This window comes from Rattus norvegicus, chromosome 3, assembly GCF_021556685.1.
Source record: "Rattus norvegicus strain SHRSP/BbbUtx chromosome 3, alternate assembly SHRSP_T2T, whole genome shotgun sequence".
NCBI lineage: Eukaryota > Metazoa > Chordata > Mammalia > Rodentia > Muridae > Rattus > Rattus norvegicus.
Window position 1 is genome coordinate 68686743 of NC_141536.1, and position 13874 is coordinate 68700616.

The window sequence follows — 13874 nt, forward strand, 5'->3', positions numbered from 1 at the left end:
CACCAGATAGCATCATTTTACTTTCAAGACTAGAAATGGCACACTTGTATATAAACCAACCGAAGATAAGGATTGAGAGTTCATCTTGGTGGATTTTTCCTTTGATGAATATGAAGTGTCCTTCCTTATCTTTTTTGATGACTTATAATTGAAAATTGATTTTATTTGATATTAGAATGGCTACTCCAGCTTGCTTCTTCTGACCATTTGCTTGGAAAGTTGTTTTCCAGCCTTTCACTCTGTGGTAGTGTCTGTCTTTGTCTCTGAGGTGTGTTTCCTGTAGGCAGCAGAATGCAGGGTCCTCATTGCGTATCCAGTTTGTTAATCTATGTCTTTTTATTGGGGAGTTGAGGCCATTGATGTTGAGAGATATTAAGGAATAGTGATTATTGCTTCCTGTTATATTCATATTTGGATGTGAGGTTATGTTTGTGTGCTTTCATTCTCTTTGTTTTGTTGCCAAGATGATTAGTTTCCTGCTTCTTCTAGGGTATAGCTTGCCTCCTTATGTTGGGCTTTACCCTTTATTATCCTTTGTAGTGCTGGATTTGTAGAAAGATATTGTGTAAATTTGGTTTTGTCATGGAATATCTTGGTTTCTCCATCTATGTTAATTGAGAGTTTTGCAGGATACAGTAACCTGGCCTGGCATTTGTGTTCTCTTAGGGTCTGTATAACATCTGTCCAGGATCTTCTGGCCTTCATAGTTTCTGGCGAAAAGTCTGGTGTGATTCTGATAGGTCTGCCTTTATATGTTACTTGACCTTTTTCCCTTACTGCTTTTAATATTCTTTCATTTTGTGCGTTTGGTGTTTTGACTATTATGTGACGGGAGGTGTTTCTTTTCTGGTCCAATCTATTTGGAGTTCTGTAGGCTTCTTGTATGCATATGGGTATCTCTTTTTTTAGGTTAGGGAAGTTTTCTTCTATGATTTTGTTGAAGATATTTACTGGTCCTTTGAGCTGGGAGTCTTCACTCTCTTCTATCCCTATTATCCTTAGGTTTGATCTTCTCATTGAGTCCTGGATGTCCTGTATGTTTTGGACCAGTAGCTTTTTCTGCTTTACATTATCTTTGACAGTTGAGCCAATGATTTCTATGGAATCTTCTGCTCCCAAGATTCTCTCTTCCATCTCTTGTATTCTGTTGGTGAAGCTTGTATCTACAGCTCCTTGTCTTTTCTTTTGATTTTCTATGTCCAGGGTTGTTTCCATGTGTTCTTTCTTGATTGCTTCTATTTCCATTTTTAATTCCTTCAACTGTTTGATTGTGTTTTCCTGGAATTCTTTCAGGGATTTTTGCGATTCCTCTCTGTAGGCTTCTACTTGTTCTCTAAGGGAGTTCTTTATGTCTTTCTTGAAGTCCTCCAGCATCATGATCAAATATGATTTTGAAACTAGATCTTGCTTTTCTGGTGTGTTTGGATATTCCGTGTTTGCTTTGGTGGGAAAATTGGGCTCCTATGATGCCATGTAGTCTTGGTTTCTGTTGCTTGGGTTCCTGCGCTTGCCTCTCGCCATCAGATTATCTCTAGTGTTACTTTGTTCTGCTATTTCTGACCGTGGCTAGACTGTCCTATAAGCCTGTGTGTCAGGAGTGCTGTAGACCTGTTTTCCTGTTTTCTTTCAGCCAGTTATGGGGACAGAGTGTTCTGCTTTCGGGCGTGTAGTTTTTCCTCTCTACAGGTCTTCAGCTGTTCCTGTGGGCCTGTGTCTTGAGTTCACCAGGCAGGTTTCTTGCAGGGGAAAAGTTGGTCCTACCTGTGGTTCCAAGGCTCAAGTTTGCTCGTGGGGTACTGCCTAAGTCCTCTCCGCTGTGGCAGCAACCGGGAAGATCTGCGCCGCTCTTTCCGGGAGCCTCCGTGCACCGGGGTTCCAGATGACGTTTGGTGTTTTCCTCTGGCGTCTGGATGTGCACAGAGTGCAGTCTCTTCTGGTTTCCCAGGCGTGTCCGCCTCTCTGAAGGTTCAGCTCTCCCTCCCACGGGATTTGGGTGCAGAGAGATGTCAATATTCTTGATGGGTTAGTATCTGATTACTGTCTGAAAACTTTGAGTGATAGGTCTATTGATAACTAGGTGTTCACTACACTTGTTTAGCCGATAAGAGGTTTTAAATTAAACCACCTATTTCTCTTTGTTACTGTACACACTCTATCTAATTATAATTATTTGTACTCAAGATGCTATGCTCCTATCACTGTACATCCTAAGCCTTTATGACAATATTCTTTGTACTGTTATGATTTGGTCAGCATAGCTATTGTTTCCCTTAATTTCCAACCTCCTTGATAACCCATTTGTTATGACAGCGTTTCTCCATTGAGAACTGAATGAATGAGCCGTCTGATTAGAGATTTAGACTGACACTATACTTTTCCTGGTCCAGTTTGGCTTCAGTATTGTTTGCCTTGGCGGCCCCACTTGCCTCATAAGCCCAGGGCGCATTTATTTTATTAACTCTTGGATTTTTTTTTCACATGAGGAAGTAGTATTCATTTTGCTTTTCACTTGTTGGGTACTGCACTGACATCTTTGCTAAAATCAAAATTGCATGAGGGCATATGGCCCAGAATTCCAGGAGACCATTGTTTTCTTTCTTACTACTGGTTTGGGAATGCAATGCAATTGCTAATAACTTTATCGTCTTCAGAAACTTAATGCCCTTGGATGTTTCGGCTTATTACATTAAAAAAAAAAAATAGAGACAGTTTAATCTGAAGAGTCTCAGCTGGAATGGTTTTTAATTTAAAGGGATTATTATCTCTCAAATGCTTTTAAATTTTTACACCATGTCCACTGTAATTAATTACAGCTTCAGTAAGGAATTCAGGAAGAGTCCACTGAGGAAATGATCAAGAATAATTCCCAGCTCTGAAGCATTTAACCAGGCTAGGGAGGCAGAGAGATACAAGGCAGGATTCATTAATGCTTTCATGTTCGTATAAGGATCAGAAAAAAGCACCCTAGGTTTTGAAGCAGAGAATAACAAACACGCTCTGCAGAATTTGATGCAGTTTTTTCCAAAATCAGACGAGATTGGACGCATTCAGGATGGCATGGGCGTCGACTTGGCGCAGTTTTTTTAAAGATTGTCTACAGTTGAATAAAGGAAACTGATATTAAAAAACCGTTAGAATAGCAGCTGGGTGTGGTGGAACACACCATCAACCCCAGCACTTGGGAGGCAGAGGTAGACAGATCTCGGTGAGTTTGAAACTAGCCAAGTAAACATACAGTTTCAGGCCAGCAATGGCTACACAGAGAGTCCCTGATAAAAAAAAAATAGCAATAATAATTTTTTAAAGTTACATAGAAAATACTTGGTAGTAATGGTGTCAGAGAGGATAAGGAGGAATGAAAAAAGAGGATGGACTCTCAAATTATTACTAAATTTCTGACAAATACAATGGAGTTTCCAGTGACGTCATTAGGGAAAATGGGTTAGTTCATAAGAAACCTATCGGGTTTGGAAGAGTTAGATGTTATGAATTCATTCTGAAAACACCACTTTTAGGAGACTTTTGAATTGATATAGATCAAGAAGCACAAAAAAAATCTTTGACCAAGAAATTGCAAGGCTTTGAAAAATATAAAATATTTGCATAATAAAACTAAAAATATATTGCAAAAACTGGGGCTGGAGAGAGATACATCAGTGGCTAAGAGAATTGGCTACTCTTACAAGCTTACTCTTATAGGCTTACAGCTGTCATAACTCCAGTTACAGGGGATCTAATGCCTCTTCTGGCCCCTATGCACACCAGACTTGCCCATGGTACATAGCACATCTATATATTAGAAGTTCAGCCATTATGGAAATTAGTGTGGCAGTTCCTCAGTAAGATGGGATTCAATCTACATCAAACACCAGTCATACCACTCTTAGACATATTCTCAAAGGATGTTTCATACCCTGAGACATTTAGTGCACAAACATGTTCATTGCCACTAAATTGATGAGTCAGAAATTGGAAACAACCTAAGTGTCCCTCAACAGAAGAATGAATAAAGAAAATATGCTACATCTATGTAATGGATTTTTTAAAAAAAGCTTTTCTAATAAAATCATGAAATAAATGGATGGAACTAGAAAAATCTCATCCTGAGTGTCCCAGACTGGGAAAGACAAATGTGGTATATATTCACTTACATGTGGATATTAGCTGTTTAAGTCAATGATAACCAAGCAACAATCCACAGAACCACAGAGATTAGCCATAGAGTACGGGATATGGGGGGTGGGCATAAATCTCACTAGGAAAGTGAAATAAAATAAAGTTACAATCAAATAGGAGTGCTAGAATGGGAGGATCAAGTATGGAGGGGGAGGGGAAGGGGAAAGGGAAGGGAATATGGGGAGAGACAATTAAGGAAACCTGATATAGTAGAAACTTCCATATATATATCAAGGTGATCTAAATCAATTTGTCCAAGAGTAGAGGAGACAGCCCCATCTAGCCATCTCTTGCCTCCAAGTGAAGCTTCCAGTGCTAAGATTGATTACATCTAATTGAGTTCTTGGCCAAAGTGGTCTCATGGGAACCCCAAACAATCCAGGCTGTTGCCAAGACCACAGATCGCTCTCCAAAACTAACGGCAAGGCCACATTGCTGGATACGACATCTGCACGACTCATTGAACACAGACCAGTCAATATAGTACCTACATAGAACCTTCATCCCTATGTTCTAGCATCTTTGGCACAGGAAAGCATTCAGCATGATACCAAAAGAGAAAACTAAACACCAAACCTGCCACTTGATCCACAATGCTATCCCTGACTGCACTATATGTTAGTGCATTAGTGGACACACACTGTGGGCGTAACCAACCAATATCTGATTCGACTCAAGGCCCACTCCATGAGATGCAGCCTGTACCTGACATTGCACAGGTGGCCGAGAACCTGAGAGTAGATAGTCCAGGGACCTACGGCAAAGCCAAGTGTTCTTAAATTGTTCTTTAAAAGAGTAAGTAGCAATAGTGTGACTCCTAATGGCATTCTGTAATGCACATAGATTTTGCACCACCATTATCAGAGAAGCTTCCTCCTGCAGCAGGTGGGAACAAATAAAGAGACCCACAGCCAGGCTTTATGCAGAGAATGAGAACTCGGAACACTAAGCCACAAACGGGATGCCTCCATAAAATCCCTCCCCTCGGGGCTCAGACAACCCTAAGTAAAGGAAGCTAACACAATGAAAGAGACAGGTGATGGAGGACGCCGAGAAAACAAGGCCCTGTAAATCAACATGACCAAAACACATACTTTAACCTTACATGCCTAATAATGCTATAGAATTAGGACGAAGATATCCAATTCATTCCCTGCCTATTTCCCAAAACTAAAATGAAATAAAAAAAATCCCAGGTGACTTTAAATATTACACTTATATTTTGTATATTTTATGTTACTTATATTTTGTATATTTTATAATGGATATCGCACAGGAGCTCGATAGGCACATAACCTGAATTCGCCACAGTTGTCAAGTTAAAATTTTTTAAATGTACTTACTTGAAATAAAAAAATATGATGAGTGAGATGATCAGAGAGGCAATAGATAATCCATGTCCAATTATAGTTAGGTAGAACAAATTCAGTGCTGTCTATAATGGCGTGATAAGAAAAAAAATAGAATTATCCTTGTATCTAAAAGACTACACGTATATTAGATAAAATTCAAATGAATAAACTCTATTTTTAAAAGAACACATAGATTTATAATCACTTGCTTGAAAACCAATAAATATTTGAAAACATGTAAATGAAAACATCTATACAAATTTACCAAATGTTATTAAAAACTTATAAACCATGTGTTCTGTTATTTAAGGAATCAGAAGTCACATTGAATCTTTAAGGTAATGCATTTATTAATCTAGTTTATACTGTATGTAAAATCAGCATTTTATATTAAAATCAAACGATACTCGGTGATTTGGTTTTCTTTCTTTACCTATTGAGTTTTTCTATTTCTTTTCACAAATCTGAGGCTCAGAACAGATCTTTTCTTTTTGAAGATTCATTTATTATGTATACTGCATTCCACCTGCATGTATGCTGCAGGCCAGAAGAGGGCATCAGATCCCATTACAGATGGTTGCAAGTCACCATGTGTTTGCTGGGATTTGAACTCAGGACCTCTGGAAGAGCAGTCAGTGCTCTTAACCGCTGAGCCATCTCTCCAGCCCCTCAGAGGCAGATTTTAATATGGAAACTTATTAGAGCCTTTGACCTATATAAATGTATTTGAACATTCTCTTAGTTTCTGCTTTCTTATTTTCTTCTCCTATTTTCCTTTAACATGCCATTTATAGAGATTTTGTTTATTTGGTTGTTTGCTTTTTGCTTGTTTAGGTTTTGGTTTGGCTTTGGGTTTGGGTTTGGTTTAACTGAATCACCTCTGAATTACCAGAGCACACGTGATATATAGACACAGTGATAGCTTGCGGTTGAATGATTGATTGCTCTATCCTGGCCGCTGGAAGAAAGTACACTTGTTTAGCACAAGAGGGTTTTCTTGTCCGTGGTCACGGGGCAGATAGATGCCAAGACAGGAAGCATGTATCAGGGCTCACACTTTTAATCATATACACACACAACTGGAAAGACGTAAACTATCTCAGTTGAGCTCTACTCGGCGACTATTGTCCTCAACCGTGGCTTTCATTCTAAGTTTCAAAGCAGGAACAAGAGCTGTAGTGTCCTAACAGCTGGGTAGGATGGGCGCCTTCTCCCGAGGAGCAGGTGAAGGTTTCAGTCCCACTGAGCATATCCTATTTGCCTAAGAACAGTTTTTTAGGCAATTCTAGAATTTCACTAGAAAAGAAAGTTTTCCCGTATACTACACTTTTAAGTTATATTTTCTTTGGAGAATCTGAAACCCCGATCCTGGGGCATTGACTTGTAAATGCACGGTTGCCTAACAGGGTTACTCCCCTAGTGTAATGACAGCATTAATAGCAACTTTTCCACATTTTTTTTTCATTGCTCTTCTCAAATGATCTTAGGAAATGGTTTTTCTGTGGAATGGACACTGACTTCTTTTCCTCGGGGCTGCAATGCAGTTTTTAAATTGTCAGTCGGATCCCAGCTCCCGCGGTTACGTACCTTCACTTTCTCATGCGTGCTGTTGTTACACAAGGTGTAGTTTGTCCATGTCCTGTTACTATCTGGATGTCTGAACCAGTTTCCATCTTGGTCACAGATCTTTGTAACCTTCTCTTTAATCATAAAAAGAAAAAAATTTAAAAGAGTTTAATAGACTTATAGTTTCCATTCAGTTTTTTCCTTTGGTTAAATGAGTTCAGAAGTAGGAAGTGAAAGCTAAGATAGCCACACACTGCAAACCTTTTAAGACTACTTCCGTGATAAGTTACAAATGCTTTTAATAAGGTGTATTTAATATTTAATAGCATTTATAAATATTAAACAACAATGTTCGCTCTACAGATTTCAATAAGATCTGTAATTAAATTCCAGTATCTACCTGAAGGATCAAAATCTTGAAAGTAATCAGGGCAGTACTGCATTGACTCGGTTCCTGCTGCAACGTCATTCCAGCATAGCCATCCGTCCCAGGTTCTGTTGCAGTAAAGGCCTTAGAGGGGAAGTGAAAATGAAAGGTCAGCAAGGCTCTGGGCTGCCCAGCAATAAACTCTGAAGGAAGGTTTCTCAGTGCCTTGGTGTAAAGAAGCCTCCTGGAAATGATGATGTACAAAAGCCATGATCGCTCGACTGTCGCCAAATAATCACTACAGTGACTATTAAGAATTATTCTTAATGATATTCAAACCAAACTTAAAAATGACTCTGCATAAATATTAGATCCAGTTTAGTTTCTTCAAAGCAATTGTTCAATAAATCAGGCTATCTTTGGTGATTGTATTTAACCATGAAGCAGATGTTAATTAGTGTCCCTGTACTTAAGTTTTTAAAACAAAAAGTAAAGCATATTTTGTTTTAGAAACTGTATTCTTTTTTTTCTTTCTCTGTCTCTGTCTCTGTCTCTGTCTCTCCCTCTCCCTCTCCCTCTCCCTCTCCCTGTTTCTCTCTCCCTGTCCCTGTCCCTCTCCCTTTCTCCCTGTCCCTATCCCTGTCCCTCTTCCCCTCCCTCCCTCTACCTATCTCTCTCTCTCTCTCTCTCTCTCTCTCTCTCTCTCTCTCTCGCTCTCTCTCTCTCTCTCTCTCTCTCTCTCTCTCCCCCCCCATTGGTTGTTTGGTTGGTTGCTTGGTTTGGTTTTGCTTTTTCAAGACAGGGTTTCTTTGTATAGCCCTGATTGTCTTAGAATTCACTCTATAGAGCAGGCTAGCCCTAAACTCACAGAGATAAACCTGTCTTTGCCTCACAAGTGCTAGTACTAAAGTTGTTCGCCACCACAGTAGGCCAGAAACTGTATTCTTAAGGAAAGTGTTTGAGCATTTTCTGAAACAAATACCTTCTAGACAGTGTTACTATTTTAACATTTTAACTGTAAACATTTTATGTTTTCATCAAGGTGAGGATAAAGAAGCTTTTGTAATATAGTACATATATATGTATACACATTGTAATATATACATATAACAAAATTAACTCATCAATGTTCTAAAAATATCTAATCAAAAATCTATAACAGTCTATAACAATCTATGAGTCACCAAAATTAAGTAGAATATCGACTGCTACATGAAATATTTGTTAATAATCATGTATCTGTACAAAAATCTTGTGATCATTTTATCATTATTATTATGGAGCCATAATAATAATTCTGGTATCCAAAACCTCTAAATAATTACAAACCTTTAAAAAGCTACTAAGACAACCATAGCTTTCTTTCCTATCATCTTAAATAAATTTAAAATGTTTCCCACTGCATATGGCTGGGAAAATAAGTTTTGTGATCTATAGAAGAACATTCTTCTTGCCTCAGAAATCATATTATACATGTCCAAGTTGCCATTATGAAAGTCTGTGTGGAGTTCACCTCAGCATGGGTAGCGTGATGCACCACAAGGTCTATTTTTTGATTATGTTCTAAGGTCTCAGAGAGAGATAGATATCTTTGTTCAGATGGATTTCAGAAACACAATGTTTTTTAAAACTATTTAGTCTACTTTAAAGTATTTTTTACAAATTGCAGAATGCATTGTGAAGTTCTGAGATAAAATAAGGGTGATCCTGAACTCTTTTACCACAGAGCTGTTTCTTATGAAAATATTTTCCTTTCGTTCAACATTATATTTTAGTACTTAAACCTTTATCTAGATCATTTGCAAAGAGTTAGTTCAATAGTTTTAAAACAATAATATGAAATAAAATGATGCCAGTTAACAGAATTGGTATGCAGCACATGCAAGTGGTAAGGCAAAGTATTTTTAAAAAGACAAACATAAATTACATGAACCGATGGTCAATAGTTATTGACTTGTCTTGTTTTGGTATTAATATCTGTTAGTATTTTGAATATTTTACATCATTCTGCAAAATTCAGGGGATAAAGTATTTTGTAAAATTTTACTGAAAAGAATAAGTTGGATTATGTCATAAAACACACTTCCCAAATACATAATAAAATTCGTACATAAACCAGAAAACAAACAAAAAAGTTAACTTTTATTAGTAGATGTAAAGAAGCCACATGGATAGTTTTCTTTTAATTAAGTTCATCTAGTGTTAGTTGCAGCTACCTTCTCCTTGTTGAATGGGATCCTGCATGATCTTTTGGTAACATTCATACTGAGCCGTCATGATCTTGTTCCTAGTGACTCCCAAGTCTGTTTGGTTCGCGCCTTCTTCCGACTCTGCTGCGATGAGAGCCTAAAGGAGAAAAGCAATGATGGCTTTAGAATGGTGCAAATCTTTGTTAGAAGCCTGGTGGGAAAAAGCAAGAGAAGTGGTGCTTGGATACAAAATGACTCTCGTGAGGAAATCCCCCAATGAGTAGTGCTTGCCAATTTCATAGTCTAAACTCTTAAGGTGTCCGGTTTCAAACAGCCTTCCGGCACTGCCAATGACAGCACTTCCAGGCTCGTTGCTCTCCAAAGCCTGTACTTGGCTGACAACAACACAGCCTAAACATTTGCTTGAAAATGCAAACCGTTATATCTAGAGTCCCCTGGTGGTTTACCTTCTCTTTCAATGTCGCTAAGCTATGCGCCACTACTTCCAAGACTCTTACAGAATAAAGCAGTAGAAAATGGTATCCAGTAGATCTCTCCTGAGAGACACAGCCAGAATACAGCAAATACAGAGGCGAATGCCAGCAGCAAACCACTGAACTGAGAATAGGACCCCCGTTGAAGGAATCAGAGAAAGAACTGGAAGAGCTTGAAGGGGCTCGAGACCCCATATGAACAACAATGCCAACCAACCAGAGCTTCCAGGGACTAAGCCACTACCTAAAGACTATACATGGACTGACCCTGGACTCTGTCCGCATAGGTAGCAATGAATATCCTAGTAAGAGCACCAGGGGAAGGGGAAGCCCTTGGTCCTGCTAAGACTGACCCCCCAGTGATCGTGATTGTTGGGGGGAGGGCGGTAATAGGGGGAGGATGGGGAGGGGAACACCCATAAAGAAGGGGAGGGGGAGGGGTTAGGGGGATGTTTGCCCGGAAACCGGGAAGGGGAATAACACTTGAAATGTAAATAAGAAATACTCAAGTTAAAGAAAAAAAATAAAATAAAAAAAGAAAGAATTTTTTTTTATTAACTTGAGTATTTCTTATATACATTTCAAGTGTTATTCCCTTTCCCGGTTTCCGGGCAAACATCTCCCTCCCCCCTCCCCTTCCTTATGGGTGTTCCCCTCCCAACCCTCGCCCCATTGCCACCCTCCCCCCATAGACTAGTTCACTGGGGGTTCAGTCTTAGCAGGACCCAGGGCTTCCCCTTCCACTGGTGCTCTTACTAGGATATTCATTGCTACCTATGGGGTCAGAGTCCAGGGTCAGTCCATGTATACTCTTTAGGTAGTGGCTTAGTCCCTGGAAGCTCTGGTTGCTTGGCATTGTTGTACTTTTGGGGTCTCGAGCCCCTTCAAGCTCTTCCAGTTCTTTCTCTGATTCCTTCAATAGGGGACCTATTCTCAGTTCAGTGGTTTGCTGCTGGCATTCGCCTCTGTATTTGCTGTATTCTGGCTGTGTCTCTCAGGAGCGATCTACATCCGGCTCCTGTCGGTCTGCACTTCTTTGCTTCATCCATCTTGTCTAATAGGGTGGCTGTATATGTATGGGCCAAATGTGGGGCAGGCTCTGAATGGGTATTCCTTCAGTCTCTGTTTTAATCTTTGCCTCTCCCTTCCCTGCCAAGGGTATTCTTTTTCCTCATTTAAAGAAGGAGTGAAGCATTCACATTTTGATCATCTGTCTTGAGTTTCGTTTGTTCTAGGGATCTAGGGTAATTCAAGCATTTGGGCTAATAGCCACTTATCAATGAGTGCATACCATGTATGTCTTTCTGTGATTGGGTTAGCTCACTCAGGATGATATTTTCCAGTTCCAACCATTTGCCTACGAATTTCATAAACTCGTTGTTTTTGATAGCTGAGTAATATTCCATTGTGTAGATGTACCACATTTTCTGTATCCATTCCTCTGTTGAAGGGCATCTGGGTTCTTTCCATTTTCTGGCTATTATAAATAAGGCTGCGATGAACATAGTGGAGCACGTGTCTCTTTTATATGTTGAGGCATCTTTTGGGTATATGCCCAAGAGAGGTATTGCTGGATCCTCAGGCAGTTCACTGTCCAATTTTCTGAGGAACCTCCAGACTGATTTCCAGAATGGTTGTACCAGTCTGCAACCCCACCAACAATGGAGGAGTGTTCCTCTTTCTCCACATCCTCGCCAGCATTTGCTGTCACCCGAGTTTTTGATCTTAGCTATTCTCACTGGCGTGAGATGAAATCTCAGGGTTGTTTTGATTGCATTTCCCTTATGACTAAAGATGTTGAACATTTCTTTAGGTGTTTCTCAGCCATTCGGCATTCCTCAGCTGTGAATTCTTTGTTTAGCTCTGAACCCCATTTTTTAATAGGGTTATTTGTTTCCCTGTGGTCTAACTTCTTGAGTTCTTTGTATATTTTGGATATAAGGCCTCTATCTGTTGTAGTATTGGTAAAGATCTTTTCCCAATCTGTTGGTTGCCGTTTTGTCCTAACCACAGTGTCCTTTGCCTTACAGAAGCTTTGCAGTTTTATGAGATCCCATTTGTCGATTCTTGATCTTAGAGCATAAGCCATTGGTGTTTTGTTCAGGAAATTTTTTCCAGTGCCCATGTGTTCCAGATGCTTCCCTAGTTTTTCTTCTATTAGTTTGAGTGTGTCTGGTTTGATGTGGAGGTCCTTGATCCACTTGGACTTAAGCTTTGTACAGGGTGATAAGCATGGATCGATCTGCATTCTTCTACATGTTGACCTCCAGTTGAACCAGCACCATTTGCTGAAAATGCTATCTTTTTTCCATTGGATGGTTTTGGCTCCTTTGTCAAAAATCAAGTGACCATAGGTGTGTGGGTTCATTTCTGGGTCTTCAATTCTATTCCATTGGTCTATCTGTCTGTCTCTGTACCAATACCATGCAGTTTTTATCACTATTGCTCTGTAATACTGCTTGAGTTCAGGGATAGTGATTCCCCCTGAAGTCCTTTTATTGTTGAGGATAGCTTTAGCTATCCTGGGTTTTTTGTTATTCCAGATGAATTTGCAAATTGTTCTGTCTAACTCTTTGAAGAATTGGATTGGTATTTTGATGGGGATTGCATTGAATCTGTAGATTGCTTTTGGTAAAATGGCCATTTTTACTATATTAATCCTGCCAATCCATGAGCATGGGAGATCTTTCCATCTTCTGAGGTCTTCTTCAATTTCTTTCCTCAGTGTCTTGAAGTTCTTATTGTACAGATCTTTTACTTGCTTGGTTAAAGTCACACCGAGGTACTTTATATTATTTGGGTCTATTATGAAGGGTGTCGTTTCCCTAATTTCTTTCTCGGCTTGTTTCTCTTTTGTATAGAGGAAGGCAACTGATTTATTTGAGTTAATTTTATACCCAGCCACTTTGCTGAAGTTGTTTATCAGCTTTAGTAGTTCTCTGGTGGAACTTTTGGGATCACTTAAATATACTATCATGTCATCTGCAAATAGTGATATTTTGACCTCTTCTTTTCCGATCTGTATCCCCTTGATCTCCTTTTGTTGTCTGATTGCTCTGGCTAGAACTTCAAGAACTATATTGAATAAGTAGGGAGAGAGTGGGCAGCCTTGTCTAGTCCCTGATTTTAGTGGGATTGCTTCAAGTTTCTCTCCATTTAGTTTAATGTTAGCAACTGGTTTGCTGTATATGGCTTTTACTATGTTTAGGTATGGGCCTTGAATTCCTATTCTTTCCAGGACTTTTATCATGAAGGGGTGTTGAATTTTGTCAAATGCTTTCTCAGCATCTAATGAAATGATCATGTGGTTCTGTTCTTTCAGTTTGTTTATATAATGGATCACGTTGATGGTTTTCCGTATATTAAACCATCCCTGCATGCCTGGGATGAAGCCTACTTGATCATGGTGGATGATTGTTTTGATGTGCTCTTGAATTCGGTTTGCCAGAATTTTATTGAGTATTTTTGCATCGATATTCATAAGGGAAATTGGTCTGAAGTTCTCTTTCTTTGTTGTGTCTTTGTGTGGTTTAGGTATAAGAGTAATTGTGGCTTCGTAGAAGGAATTCGGTAGGGCTCCATCTGTTTCAATTTTGTGGAATAGTTTGGATAATATTGGTATGAGGTCTTCTATGAAGGTTTGAAAGAATTCTGCACTAAACCCGTCTGGACCTGGGCTCTTTTTGGTTGGGAGACCTTTAATGACTGCTTCTATTTCCTTAGGAGTTAT

The 13874-nt window shown here is 39.3% G+C and overlaps 1 protein-coding gene across 2 annotated transcripts in view; it reads right to left on the bottom strand.

Annotated features, from left to right (window-relative positions):
• The window catches only part of Calcrl (calcitonin receptor like receptor), a 96907-nt gene that overhangs the window by 34124 nt on the left and 48909 nt on the right, over positions 1–13874 (bottom strand). For both annotated transcript variants that reach the window (XM_087648811.1, NM_012717.3), the window contains 4 exon segments: positions 9678–9807; positions 7495–7605; positions 7116–7228; positions 5520–5611 (listed from right to left, as the gene is read on the bottom strand). In XM_087648811.1, coding sequence (XP_087504937.1) covers positions 5520–5611; positions 7116–7228; positions 7495–7605; positions 9678–9807 — 446 coding nt within the window.